At 43.9% G+C, this 14,935-nt stretch overlaps 1 protein-coding gene across 1 annotated transcript; it reads left to right on the top strand.

Moving 5' to 3' along the window:
* The first annotated feature begins 4,139 nt into the window (after positions 1 to 4,139).
* On the top strand, positions 4,140 to 14,213 carry LOC149324734 (uncharacterized). The gene is made up of 2 exons (XM_089565293.1): positions 4,140 to 4,171; positions 10,144 to 14,213. The coding sequence occupies exons 1-2, from the start codon at positions 4,140 to 4,142 to the stop codon at positions 11,231 to 11,233; spliced, it is 1,122 nt and encodes a 373-aa protein (XP_089421419.1). The 3' UTR covers positions 11,234 to 14,213.
* The last annotated feature ends 722 nt before the right edge of the window (positions 14,214 to 14,935 follow it).

Consider the following 14,935-nt stretch of genomic DNA (forward strand, 5'->3'; position numbering starts at 1 on the left):
AGATTGCACAGGTGAAATTAAAATTATGATGTTATGCAGGTGAAGTGCCTGCTGTCCAATGGTGAAGAGGTCTGAAAAGGATGTCTCCGCTGTCGAACTGTGGGGCTGTCTTCCTTGTCTGTGCCCGTTCAACGTGTATTGCAGAACGCATGTAAATACTGAGTTTTCTAAAGTGCGTTTTTCTAGAACTGTGTTGAGATCAGTGTGTTGCACCAGTATGCTTTGAACCAGTTTTGACGGCATATGTTGGCATTTCCCTTTGAAATAGTATATGTGTGTTTCTTCTCAATAAAGCGTCATCCAATACTGCAACTTTGATTCTGGATTTGAAGTGGCAGGCTACAGAGCAGCATTTTAAGGCGATATTACAGCAGGAGGACAGCCTTGTTATCCTTCTACTGTAATACCTGTGTCACATAGCACTCCTCCTAAAAAGTTGTAGCAGTAGGATAACTTTCATTCTTCTACTGTAACGCCAGTGTCGCATGACACTCCTCAGAGACCCACTGCAAGAGGCTGCGCAAAAGAAACCAGGATGAAAGGGAAGACACGTACACCAAAGGACGAGCGCTGAAGTACCAACTGGTAGTTCAGCGCTCGTCCAACTACTAGTTGGTAGTTCAGCGCTCGTCCTGTGGTATATGTGTCTTGCCTTTCGTCCTGGTTTCTTTTTCGCTGCCTCTTACAATGATGCTTAACCGACTAGCCCACGCGAAGTTATTGATCCTCAGAGACCTACCCAGCGAAGGCATCTGATTTCACTTGAGGGCAAAATATGAAAGGCATTATAATGCTGCTGAAATAGTAATTTAACTGTAAACCTTAAGATTCTGGTCTGTAAACCTGGTTGACTCAGATTTTTGGCTTGCTACCTGATAGGCATGCCTAAACAACTCGAAAAGAATAGGATATAAGACATGAATGCCTGCTGCACTAACAACTGTTTACATTATCAGTTTTCCACATTATATGGGTTGCACTGCATATACTCAGAAATAGAAAGGAGCCAAGTACAAAGAAAAGCAAACCAAACAACAAAGAAGTAAAATGCGCAATGTTACCCACTTTTTCTCATGCACTTAGCACCAATGGTCATAGTGAAAAATGGCATAGCAATAAAGAAGCACTTGGCTTGTAACATGCACACCTTTTTGGAAATACTAGAGTGTAGTTGTGCTTCTGCCACTCTAAGAAACTGGCTTGTCTTGCATGGCTCTGCATCTTGATGAGACTGATTGCATCATGTTTTGTTATGAAGGCTAGTGCATTTTAGTGCTGGTTACTGCATTACTAGTTCTACTTCCTCTGTCTACTAGTGAGTCGTCAGTTTGTGTTACACTTCCTTCTTTATCACATTTAAACTTTTTAGGTATTGCACATTTCAGTGTTGTGTCAAGGGCATGTGGAAGAGCTGGAATTATAGAATTGCTCTTAGCAGGCCCAGCCTCTTGTGTGATATACAGGCAGTGCTCCTACTGTTGCATATTATTTTTATTTTTGAATATTTGCTATTACACGCAATAATCTGTGATTTTCATCAGCATGAAATCATTTTCCTAAATGATTTGTGCAGTTAACGCTACAAAAAGGCAAAGTACACAATTACCGTTTTCACTTCTTTCTTACATCAGAACCTACAACTATTGTATGACACCATCATTGTGAAGGTGTAAGTTTTGTGTTTATTTTAAACAACTACATGACTTCTGACTTGCATGCTTAAACAGGCATGAAAGCATAGTACCATATGACACTATGCAATCAACAAATGCAATTCGATATTGGCAGCGCCGGTGTAATGTCGATGGAGGCGAAATCTAGAGGCCCGTGTACTGTGCGATGTCTGTGCACGTTAAAGAACCCGAGGTGGCCGAAATTTCCGGAGCCCTTCACTGCGGTGTTCCTCAAAGCCTGAGTCGCTTTGACGTTAAACCGCAATTAACGTTTCATTCCTGGCTGTGACTATAGCATAGAAATTTTATTCCTGTGCTCTGTTTCCTGCAGGTGCATTTGTTTATTGTTTCGAGATTGAAAAGGCTGTGTACAAACTCTGGACGGAATCCAGAAGGATGCAGTATTTCTGAAGCGGGCCACCACAACTGTGTGGTGAAGAGAAGCAGTGGTACAGCGCAGCTTCATTGGAAACTGCTCAGGAGAAGGATATTGGAAGGCAAGGAAAAGGCTCTACAGAAGGCACTCAGGCAAGTGAAAATGGATGCACTCACAGGTGATTGCTGGTTTTAGCTGGATTTAGCACATATGTATATATTCACTCCGTCAATGTATTCGAGAATTGCAACTCAGGATTTGTTAGTGGTTTATTAGGAAGCACAAAACAAAGGATAATAACAAAAGTACGGGATGGAAGCTAGTGACCAATTCAGTGTAGGTATGTCATGATGTGAAGGTTTGTGTACAAGAGGTTAATTGATGGGCATAGATTGTAGCTCGTGTGAGGTACAGTATAAACAGCTTAAATGGCGAGGTTTAGAGAGCAATGGGGCAGTGCATAACCAGAAAAACTAGCCAGGAATTAACAACTTTTCATGAATGCTCAGCTGTCATACTTTAGAAATAAGGCTGTTGGTATTTGGCAGCCATCTGCTGTGAAGCTCGGTATTTTAAAGCTGTTGAGGCCTAACGGATTGTGATTCAGTGTTGGCATTCATGGGTGCTGTCACATTAGCCATCCTCTTTTAATGCTAATAGCAGCATTTGCTAGTTGTCTTTGCAATGGCATCATTATAGCAGTGTATATCATAATAAATATATAATTTTTCTCCCTTAATCTTCAGGCACTGTCGCTACACACAAATGGATTCAAGCTGCCATCAAGGCAATGAAAGTTATTCGAGTCTTTCGGAAAAGATGCACGCTATGACGCGAGGGGCCTCCAGTTTGACTCATTCGCTGCTTCTGTCGACTAATAAAGCTAAGGTTGCTCTTAGGCAAACGTGAGCGTTTTTTTTTGTTCTTTCAATACGTACTTGCTCTTCATGCTTGTCAAGAACATGAATCATGTAATAATTATTTGCATGCTGCTACGTACATACTACTGTGCTCAAATTTGAGAGACCCCTGTCAGTTATTGCCGAATTTTACCAAACTGCATGCGGGCGCCGCCTGACGAAGCAATCCTGTTGTCGAGACCGATGCCCATATGCAATATGGCACGTTTCACAATGCACTTGCATTGGTTTCTTAATTTTGCTCAGGATAGTATGTCCAAAGATTGAGCATCACTATGAAGACATGTTAGGCAACAAATTTGTTTCTGGATGCTTCACCCTTCCTTTGACATCATCATTCCGGAATGCTATACCAACCGCACCAGGCAACAGTGAACCAAAGCACACTGGTATCAGCCGACTGGGTCACACCAGATGAGAACACACTATGCCATGGCACAGAACCCATTTCTGAAACTCTGGTCTGGAAACACCAGGAAGGGTAATCTCCAATTTTCCTTTGTGCGAGTGTATCGCAGAGTTGTGATTTTGAGGTCACCATACGCACATAGCGGATGCACTATGTAGCTCGGAACACTATGGCAAGGTAATAAACAACCAGCAAACTTTCGACTGGATGTATTTAGATCTTTAAATAAACAGTCGGTTAAATGTGAACTGCACGTCAATTAAATAAAAATGCCAAGTAATAAACTGGCAATTAAATGTGAACTGCAGGTTTATAAACAGTCAGTTAAATATGTATTGCCAGTCAATAAAATCTCAATTTAGATCTATTGGGTTAAATTAATAAACTGCCAATTGGAATACGGTGGCCAATTTTAAATTGAAACAACAAAAAAGTCTAAGCTCTCAAATACACCGCAATACAATTTATTGCCGAGACTCAATAAGTATTTAATTAAAACTGGGTATTAATTTTTGTAAGGGAATCCGAAGAAAGGCCTGGCGATTAGTCAAGAAATCTCGCACATACGCGTAGGCCCTAGCCCCACAATCGGTAGAACTCAAGTTGGCCAGTATGCTTCCCTGTTTAACATTGTCGAAAGCCTCTTCAGATGAAGCGCGAGGATGGCTTTGTCATTGTGTTGCATAGTTGTGTGTCGTATTACATCCTTGTGAAACTGGAGGAGGACGTCCTGTGCGGACATGTGGGGTCGAAACCCGAACATGGCGACTCTAAAGAAGTCCTTGCTCTCCAGGTATGGAGAGAGGCGATCCTGTACCATCGTCTCCATAAGCTTGCCCACCCATGAGGTCAGTGATATGGGCCTCAGGTTGTCCGTATTCACGGCCTTACCTGTTTTAGGAATAAACGTCACAAGTGATGTTTTCCACTCGGGAGGGAGTGGGCGCTCGCCCCAAATCTGGTTGATGAATTCTAATAAATGGAGGTAGTGCTGTGTCTCGCTCGCTTCTGCCAGAACAACCAGAGTTAGCTTAGGTAAGCTGCAGCCATTTTTATCTCTTGCAGCAGTGAGGAGGTGTAAGCTGGAAGCGTCAGCCCTGCAATGACTGAAGCTGCCTGAGGAGCTGAGCACAAAAGCAGAAACCGAAGCTTTTCCTTGCGAAATACAAATAATGTAAAGACTGTGGTAAGAATGCTGAAATAACGGTAATTTAGATAAAGAGCCCATAGGTGACAAATAAAGCTGCTTTGAAATGGGCGAGGTGTTGCAGATTTCAATTAATTGGTCCAAAATGTGACAAAAAATGTATGAGAAAAGCAGCGCTTGCAAGCCCTGCATATATTTATCTAGACGACCAGGGTCCAGTTTGCCCGAATTATCTCAACGTGCTACTAACTGGTCAAGAAAAGGGCTGGGCCAAAAATCACGGAAAGAATGCACATAACAAGAGCATAGCGCTCTGTAATGATAATTATAATGAACTATAGTAGCTTTTCTTACATCCCAGAGCACAATCAACCGGATTTTGTTTCGGCCACGTTGTCTTGAAGCAAGTAAAAAGTGGAGGAATGAATCATTTCAATGTGTTGTACACGCCGTCATTTGGTTTCAAAATACGCGAATTTTTCGTGAGCGCCCCATTAACCCTCCTTGAGCCTCCTGAGATCGGAACAAATGAGACCAAATTTGCAGACCGAGGTGACCCTACAGATGCACCATTTTCATGCTTTGCATTGAGATTTATTCTCCAAATGTAGTGTAAACATGTCCTGAATTCTGGCTTTGGCGGCGGCTGGAAAACAGGCGTAAGTAAAGCCGGATGGCATGCTTCTTTGCATTTTGCTATGAAAAGCATGGTCCGCTCACTGGTATAACTAAGAGGCAGGTTGTAGATTTCCACTCCTGATATAGAAGTACACGCTCCATTTGGTTTTGTGTAATGATTGACGCCGCCATTAATGCAACGCTGCATGCTATTTGCCTGGCTGCTTGACCTTGTGGCGCCGCAGTCAGGCCACAAAAGTCACCCCAACAAGAGTTGGCCTTCATTTCTTATTGAAGCGTGACGCTTTATTTGGGGTGAAGAAGCGTTCTAAAATCCTTTTACTTTGGACGTCCTTGCAATCTCGCTAAATATGGTAGAAACTGCCTTCTCCTAAAGCGCTTGACAAGAGCTTATCTGTAGGAACAATCGCCATGCGCATTAAGCATTCATAATTACATTTCAGGAATATGAGAGCCTCAGCACATGAATACTAATTTTAATGCTGAAACTTGTCTCAAAAATAACTTATGCAAGTTGATGATGCAATGCATTTCTCACCAGCTACATTATTCTCATAAGGCGTTTGCTTATTGAATGTTTCTCAGCAGCAGTGAGCGAATTTATGCTTTCTGTACCTCTTCCATGAGGAGATTATCTTAGAAGCCATAAGTTTGCCACCGATTCAGGGTTCAGAAATTGTGGGGATAGTTGACAAGCAGGTGCCGAAGATGAAAAGAAAAGGATTACTTCGCTGATAACAAGCTTGCAGTGCATGGGTGCCAAGGCCACCTCTTTATTTTCCCGGAAGAAGGGTATAGCTATGCAAGCTGCATGCAGCGATTTAGAAATCCTGCTGTGTGGCCGTTGGTTGTATTCTTCTCCACGTTGAGGAATTCATTTAAGACACGCAAGAACCTAAGTTTAGTCCAGTTGCCACGCACCAGGTTCTCTGGAAAAACAGAGGTTGTACAATTCTTGGCGCGTTCGCGATCGAGCTCAAGATTAGAAACAGCCATGCCGTAGTCAAAGGCGTACTTGTCGTTCCAGGTGTTGCACACCTGCACGAAAGACAAAAGAATTTTCGGACCAAAGGACATGATTACTTGTAACAAAGGAAAATAACTAATTTTGAGCGTGTGATTTCTCTTCACACCTCAAATATTATGAAGCAACCAGTAAGCTCTTTAAGCCCCACATATATTGCAGGTGTTGTGGGGCAAGCAGAAATGCTTGAAGGAGTCACTTATTCACATTCGCTTCGGTCTTCAAAAATTTTCTTCCATTTGCTGGAAGCGAAAACGATAAAGATGGCGAACGACAAAAATCTGGGATGCGAAAGGGTGCGCATATTAGGAGAATATTTATTCCCCATGTGCTACACTGTAAATGTTCGTAGTTTTTAAACCTTCATTCAACTTCACATAGGACAATAATGATTTAAACTGCGCGATGAAATGAGGACACAGCGGAAGAAAATACACGACACAGGTGCAGGTGTCCTTGTTTCTTCGCGCAGTTTAAACCATGAATGCCCACCAATTCTACCAGTTCTTCGTCCTTGTTAAGACAATAAACATAATAGTGCCAACCTGTCAACAATAGTATAGATTGCTATAGTTTACTTGCCGCAAGTAAACACTTCAGAGTTCAGGAGCTTGCGTTTCTGGTAAGTGAGGCTGGGAGCGGCTGCTCTGACTATTGTGCTTGAAATGCTTTTAACTTCCTTTTTGGGTAAACTGAGCGGATATCGGTCGTATGCCAAACATGTAACCATATCTTCTGTAAGACTTAGAGCACTTTTTCAGAAAAGTAGGCAGCCAAACGAAAACTTCTGCGATAAATTTACACAAGCGAAGTTCAAACCACACCCGAGAAGAGCACGCCTGCTGGTTAAGCGATGCTCTTAGACCATTCGGCTATCGCCGTAGGCTTTGACACGTTTTGAGCTCTGGGATGTAAGTCGCCTTCGTCACTTTTTCCGCGTTTATTCTGGGATTCCGGGTCAATCGGGTCAATATATTGAAGAGATGGAAACGGGTTTCATAACTCGCCAACAAATGTGATATTAAACCTCCTGGGAAGAGAAGAAAACATCCATATGGACATCTATGGGAAATTATTAGCCGTTGAGGGCTGCGGTGGTGCTGTCTTCATGCGCTGCGCTAAGTGTCTGGATGCGTCACTTCCCAGCACTAGCATATCTTTTTAAACGCCATTTTGCGCATCGCTGCTGTTGCTGCTACAGTTTAGACGATTTGCTCTTTAGACTATTTGCTGTTGTTTTTTGTTGTTTATTCTGCGATCGCTCTTTTGCGAAGATGTCGCAATGTTTGGCCTGCCATGAGGATGTGAATGATAAAGAAATGTTTTTAATATGCTCCACTTGCAGCTATCTTCATCACCTTGGAAAATGTTGCGGAGTTTCTACGCCGAACTTCCGCGGCAAGGTGACTTTTTTAATTCAACATGGAAATGCGCAACTTGTGATTAAGGAATAAAACAAAGTGGTGCTGCTCCATCAACACCAGAGAATGCAATCCTTAAACGCCAGTTAAAGGAACTGAACGACAAATTTTCTTTGCTTCTTCCTGTTGTTCCAAAGGTCGACGCACTGAGTGAACTTGTTGCGAAGGTCGACGTAACCGAAAGCTCAATTCAGTTAGTTTCCGACAAGAATGACACTGTACTAGAAAACCTTGAGAAACAAAAGAATTACACAGCTTCCTTAAAGAAGAAAGTGGAAACATGGAAACCAGGAATTCTTCTTCAGCCAATAAAAAAAAGGATTAAAATGAATGAATTAAAGCAGTACAACCGCAGAATGAACAGGGAAGTGCAAGGAGTCGTTCAAAAACAGAATGAAAATCTTCTCAAGAAAATTAATAGCGTAGCGGCTTCGTTACAACTCCCAACCCTAAACGACATGAATCTTGGAACTCTATATCGCTTGCCAGCGAAGACTGGAAAGGAACCGGTCATTATTGCCAAATTTCGCCGAGTATCCCTAAAACAGAAATGCATGGAATGTCGTTCTACACTTAGGGCAAAGGAATCAGATGTGATCTTAGTGAAGAACTTGACTCTCGAAAACAAAAGGTCACTCTGGCTACCCCGCTCAAAAGGTACCGAACTTAATTATGCTTTCGTGTGGCAGAAAGACCGGCGTGTCCTCTTTCTAAAGGAGAAGTGAGAAGGATCTTAAGCTCTACAACGAACATGAACTGTAAAGATTGTAGTGATAAGTCGCAAGCGTTTTCTGGCGCGGTCGTTTCTTTCGCCAGAATTGCAGGTATAGACGCAGCCTTTCTGGACACGGCGAAATGTTTTTTTCTTTAAGCATGTAAATGCGCAAAGCTTGCGTTCTTTGCTATCTTTGCTAAAATCTTTGCTATTGATATCAATGACGCCAGACGTGGACAACGAACAAAGAGAGTTTATTGAAAGCGCGCAGCAATATATAGGCTCGAGCGTCGTGAGAACGCTGCACAGAATCTTGGTCCGCAAGAACGCCATGTCGTCACAAGCAGCGTCGCGCTATCACAATTTATTACCTCCCCCCCCCCCCCCCACCATGGGCCCTACTTGAAGTTCTCGAGTCTGAACCAGTCCGGTTTCATACGCAAACGAGCGCTCCTACGAAGCGGTGGTTCTTCCCTCGCAGTGGGTGGCGTCGTCTCGATGCTGGCAGGTACCCTGGGATTTGCTGCGGTGAGAGGTCTGCAGTGCAAAGGTTGGCACTTAGTCATCCGCTAGCGGATGTTGAGGGTTGTTCAGACACCTTTCTTCTAACGTTTGCGCTGATTGGGCCCCCTCATTACGCAGAGGATCGCTTAGCGAAACAGTCCATTTGGTGCCTCTATTGCACATGGTGACTCTGAGGTTGCCGCATGATGGGCATAGTGTGGTCACAGATGGTCAGCGTCGCTGAATTGAAGATGCCCCGGCCCTTTCACAACGTACACCCTCCGTCAGAAGTATACAGCCCGAAGGGTTTGCTTCGAAGCTGTTTAGCGCGGCTCCCTGGCGCATCAAGCAGTCCAAACCTTGGCAGTATTGACGACGCAGTGCCATTCCTCTTTCCATACATTGTGATCACTGAGGGTGCATAACGAGGCATGCTGCAGGCCTCACAATCAAACCGCTTGGGCTGTATACTTCTGACGGGGGTTTACGTTACAGCACTCGCAACTTGGTGCACCACACCTTCCTCCCAAGAGGCATGTCCACCGCGCACTATCTTCACGTACACGTGATCACCTTTGCGAAACGAACGCTCCCCACCACGCGACACATCGCGCTTTTCTTTCATGTCAACTGGTTTTGGTGCATACCACCGACAAAGGTGGGTTTGATCAAAGAAAGCTTTGCACGTCGTTGACCTTTAAAAACCATTGCGCAGGCATTTGTCCCGTCACACTGCATGCTTGGTGTGTTTCTGTAGCTGACAATAAAATTATCAATGCACTCCTGAAGCGAACGCACGCGAGTGTCGTCGCGCTCCATGACCTGCTTTAGCAGCGACCGTTTCATCGTCTGCTAGGTGCGTTCTGCCGCACCATTGGACGCGGGGTGATATGGCGGGGTAAGGATATTCTTGACACTATTGCTCTCCAAGAAGTCAGAGAACTGTGCGGACGTGAACTGCGTCCCATTGTCACTGATTAATGTTTCAGGCAGTCCGTAGGCTGCAAAAACACTCCTTAGTTTTTGAATTGTCTTGGTGGCAGATGTTGATTACATCGGCCAAACTTCCACCTATTCAGAGGAAGAATCAACTCGAACAAAGAACAAATTACAATTTTTGCAAGTAAAATCATCGTGAACTCGCTCCCAGCGACTAGACGGGGAGCTCCAAGGATACAGCGCATGGTATCGGCAGGTGGTTGGACTGCTTGACAGATTTTGCACTTTCTGACGTACCTTGATCCACACCAGGCCACCACACAAAGCTTCTGGCAAGCATTTTCATGCGGGTGCTACCTGGATGTTCGTCATGAAGCAACGTGCGAGACGCGCTGACACCGCATCTGGACGTTAACTGGCTACACCGATCGTCACCGGGCACATGCGCGGACCACTGCACGCACGGATCGCTACCAGCGCCACCGCAGATCAACAATATATACTGCCTCCCCGAACATCACGCTGTCACTGGGCACGGCGGCACTACCGGCATGCGGTGGAATAATCATTTTGCCTTCATTGTGCAGGTAAGAAAAGAATTTGGAAATTGTTACCGTTCAGATGACCGCTTTCTACTAGTGCTGCCGTGCCCGCAGCTTCAGAGTATAGTGCACGATACTGCAGTGTTTCTTGGAAAATTGTTGCTTTTAGGAGGTGATGTGGAAACTAACCCTGGCCCTGAACTTGCGCAGATTGCAAAACAACTAAAGGACATTGCTTGCGACATAAAAGACATAAAAGAAAAACGACTCACAGAAATAGATAAGAAACTGGATGCATTGTCAGTGTTAGAAACCAAGATTACGTCTTGCCAGAATGAAGTTTCCCGCATGACTAAAATAATTGATACACTAGAAAGACGGATTGACGATTTGGAAAACCGGAGCAGAAGATCGAATCTAATAGTGTATGGCTTAGAAGAGGAGGATGAAGAGAACAACGAAACTCTAGAGCAGGCTGTTAACAAAAAAATTATTGAAGATACTCTGGGGCTTGACCAGGTCGCCATCGAACGAATTCATAGATTAGGACGACCAGAGAGCAACAAGATCCGCCCGGTTATCTTTAAACTATTAGATTCGAGACAGAAGACAGCTATATTGAAGAACGGTCGGAAGCTAAAGGACACAAGATTCTGTATTGGCGAAGATTTTTCCCCCAGAATTCGTGAAATCAGGAAAAATCTTTGGGCGAGCGCGAAAGATGAACGCGAAAGAAAAGAAAAAGTGTCCTTGGCCTTCGACAAGTTATTCATCAACGGCCGTGCATATGTCTGGGACTATGAGAAGAATAATCGAGTACCTCTGAAAGAACATGATGGGAAGACCAAACAACCACCTCTGGAAAAAAACTCTACCGATCTAAGCCCACCAATGACTCGACGGGGAGCACGGTCAAAGAACTGACGGTTATCAACATCAATGCGAGAAGCGTTATAAATAAGGTCGAATCCCTAGAGACTGTTCTGCTTGAGCACGAACCAGATATAGTTGCGATTACTGAAACCTGGCTCTCCCAAGATATCAGCGACGATGAAATTGTTCCACCGAACTACGAACTTGTCAGAAAGGATCGCGCCTCCCGCGGTGGTGGCGTGGCACTTATGATACAAAAGCGCATCCCATTTGTCATGCTTCCTGAAGTAACCGGCGCTGAAGCTGTTTTCTGCAAAGTTATTTGCAACAACACCAACATTATAATTGGCAGCTTCTACAGAAGCCCTTCTTCTGGACACGAATGCATATCGGTAATTCAAGATTTCCTCCAGCAATACTGTTGTAACTCGCGAATCATTCTAATGGGCGATTTTAACCTACCAGATGTCGACTGGACTACCATGCATCACACTTCAATTATCTCCGACGCTGTAATTAATTTGATGATAAACTTTAACCTCCATCAAATAGTTCTCGATCCTACACGCGTACAAGGCTCAACAAAAAACATTCTTGATTTGATTTTAATCAGTGAACATTTCCCCGTCCATCGTGTTGCAACCCACGTCATCGAAGGCATCTCAGACCATAAAATCCCAGTTTGTGAATTACCGCTACAATGCACCATGACATGCCACTGTCCAACCACCACCATAAAAAACTTTGCAAAGGCAGACGACGCAGCTATCCTAACTTATCTCGCCCATGAATTCGACAGCTTTGCCGAGAGCGCTTCAGATAGATCTACAAACATAGACGCTACGTGGCTTATCTTTAAACGCGCTGTACAGTACTGTATGACTAACTTTGTCCCGCTCAAGATCAAACGCATTGCTAAAAATAACCCTTGGATCACTAGAGACGTCATTCACGCGCAGCGTCATGTAAAGAGGTTACGCAGAGCTATCAAGACCAAAGGTGGTAGTCATGTGAGGAAATCTAAATTAAGCAGTGCCGTTGAAAAGCTCAAACAGGTCACGAAACAAGCGAAAGACTACTACTTCAACGTAACTTTCCCAAGTTTTTTGAGAAATAATCCACACAGGTTTTGGAGCCATTTTCGTGGCCGTAAAACGGTGCAGTCCGGTCTCTCTGTAGAAGATAAGGCCAATACTGCTAATATGTACAACGATTTCTTCTTTTCAGTCTTTACTAACGATAACGGCATCATCCCCGACTCCTGCAATTTGCCCCTGCTAAATATTGAACCTCTCAGAATTACCGATGACGGGATTTTCAATCTTCTGCTGAACCTAGATCCAAAAAAATCAACAGGTCCGGATGATATTCCAAATGAGTTTTTAAAAAGATATGCCGAATGGTGTAGCAAGTACCTTGGTATTATCTTTCGCAAGTCTATTTCATCATCAAGGCTGCCCAGAGACTGGAAAATGGCAAAGATCATACCTATTCATAAATCAGGGGACACTACCTCACCCTCAAACTATAGGCCAATCTCTCTTACAAGTACATCATGTAAAATTTTGGAACACATAATTTCGAAGCACATAACCTCATTCCTGGAGCGCAATAGTATATTGACACCCCATCAGCATGGATTCCGACGCGGGTTATCAACCGTTACTCAACTAACAGAGGTTGTACACGATCTAGCACTTAATATTAATAACTGTAGCCAGACAGACATAATATTGCTCGATTTTTCAAAGGCATTCGACTCTGTATCACACAATAAGTTGCTAGGAAAACTAAAAACTGTTATCGGGGAAGGCGACTTACTATCTTGGTTAGAAGATTTTTTGTCAAATCGGTCTCAGTTTGTGGTTTTTGAGTATGTTTCATCCAAAACAGTTCCAGTAACGTCGGGCGTTCCTCAGGGATCAGTCCTTGGTCCATTGTTATTTCTGCTCTTCATCAATGACATAACTAATGACATTGATTGTAACATTAAGCTCTTCGCAGATGACTGCATTCTTTACAAAACTATTAACAACCGCGAAGACCATCTGTCGTTAAACAGTTCTCTAAAAAAAATAACAGAATGGTGTAACACGTGGCAAATGACAATAAACACTAAAAAATCCGTTTGTATGACAGTAACAAGAAAAAAATTCCCGTTTTGCTTTTCTTACTCTGTAAACGGCGTTCCATTAGCGAAAACTAAACACCATAAATATCTAGGTATTACGCTGTCTTCTGACCTGAGGTGGGACTCTCACATTGCTAACATCACGTCTACTGCTTTACGGAAACTTCTCTTTATCAGGAGACGCTTGCGGTCCGCACCAGTATCTTCTAAACTCCTGGCCTACAAAACCCTTGTAAGGCCAGTCTTAGAATACGCGAACACAGTCTGGTTCCCCCAATCAATAACTAACATCACAAAACTTGAGGCTATACAACGCAAAGCCCTACGAATAATTCACAATAAATACAAGCGCACAGATTCCCCAACATTGCTTGCAGCTTCATCCGGTCTCCAAACATTATCCGCAAGAGTAAAACAAGCGCGCTTAAAGTTTTTGTTTCAATTATTACACGAGCAGTACAGGATAGATGTGAAAAAATACGTGACGTACTCACAATCGCCACCTTCACGGCACAAACATACGAACACACTAACCGAGTATGTATGCCATAATGACACGTTTAAGCATTCCTTTTTCCCTCTCTCCATTAGTGAATGGAATCGCTTGGATCGTAACATCACCTGCACTCAATCCTTATCATCATTCGTGTCGCAGATAGAGCATTTGTCGTAATACACAGTGGCGATGCAGCAACCGTGACTGCAAATCTAGGCAAGAAGACAACCCCTTCTAACCTGTCATGTATGCGATTTTGAGTGCATTTTGAAATTGTGCCTACCATTGTCGAAGATCTGTTCTGTATATCCTTTTGCTATGCCAATTCACTTTTCCCTACCTTTGCTTTTATGCCATGTTTGCTGCCTTTGAATAATATGTTTATATTTGTTTTTTGCACTGTACTAATTGTCCCTGCTATGGTCTTGCAATAAGACCAGCAGTATTGTAAATAAATAAATAAATAAATAAATAAATAAATAAAATCCAACACGTGTTCCCTCAACTGATCGGGTATTACCACTCGAGTACCCCATGTTAGGCATCCTTGGTCAAGAGGCTGCTCATAATCGGGCTTGTAATACGCCCTCATTTCCACTGGGTATTGGTTTGGCCAACCATTCAATGTGTATTCATACACACGACTCAAAGTCAGGTTCCGTTTCGTGCTTTAGCAACATCCGCAGCATATAACGGCAGGTTCTCGAACACTGTTAGACATTCTTCTGCTAAATCAGTTGCTTTCTCAGTGTCACGAAATTCGGCGCATTTTTGGAAACAAAGAAACAAAAACAGCGCCGCACGGATGCGTCTCGCCGGCGCGAGCCGAACGGAGGAGAAGGAAACCCCCGGTGAGCGACTAGCCTGTGTGCGTGGCTCCCTCGCCCTCCACCACCGCTCACTGACACGGCGTGCGGGGAGGGAATGAGTAATCCATGCCGCCGATTTATCTCGGGCGTCCGAGTCGCTTCTACTGGTAACCGGGGGAAAAGGGCGTAACCTTGCTTGCACTAAGACATGTCCCCCTCGCCCGTCGGCGACGGCGCCACGCTACAACCTTCGGGAAGCATCTCCCGAATTTGACCAATGAGGACGCGCCGCTGGCGCGAGGAAGGAAGGGGGACTG

Source organism: Amblyomma mixtum, unplaced genomic scaffold (assembly GCF_055824585.1).
Source record: "Amblyomma mixtum isolate Tamu unplaced genomic scaffold, ASM5582458v1 scaffold_20, whole genome shotgun sequence".
Lineage (NCBI taxonomy): Eukaryota > Metazoa > Arthropoda > Arachnida > Ixodida > Ixodidae > Amblyomma > Amblyomma mixtum.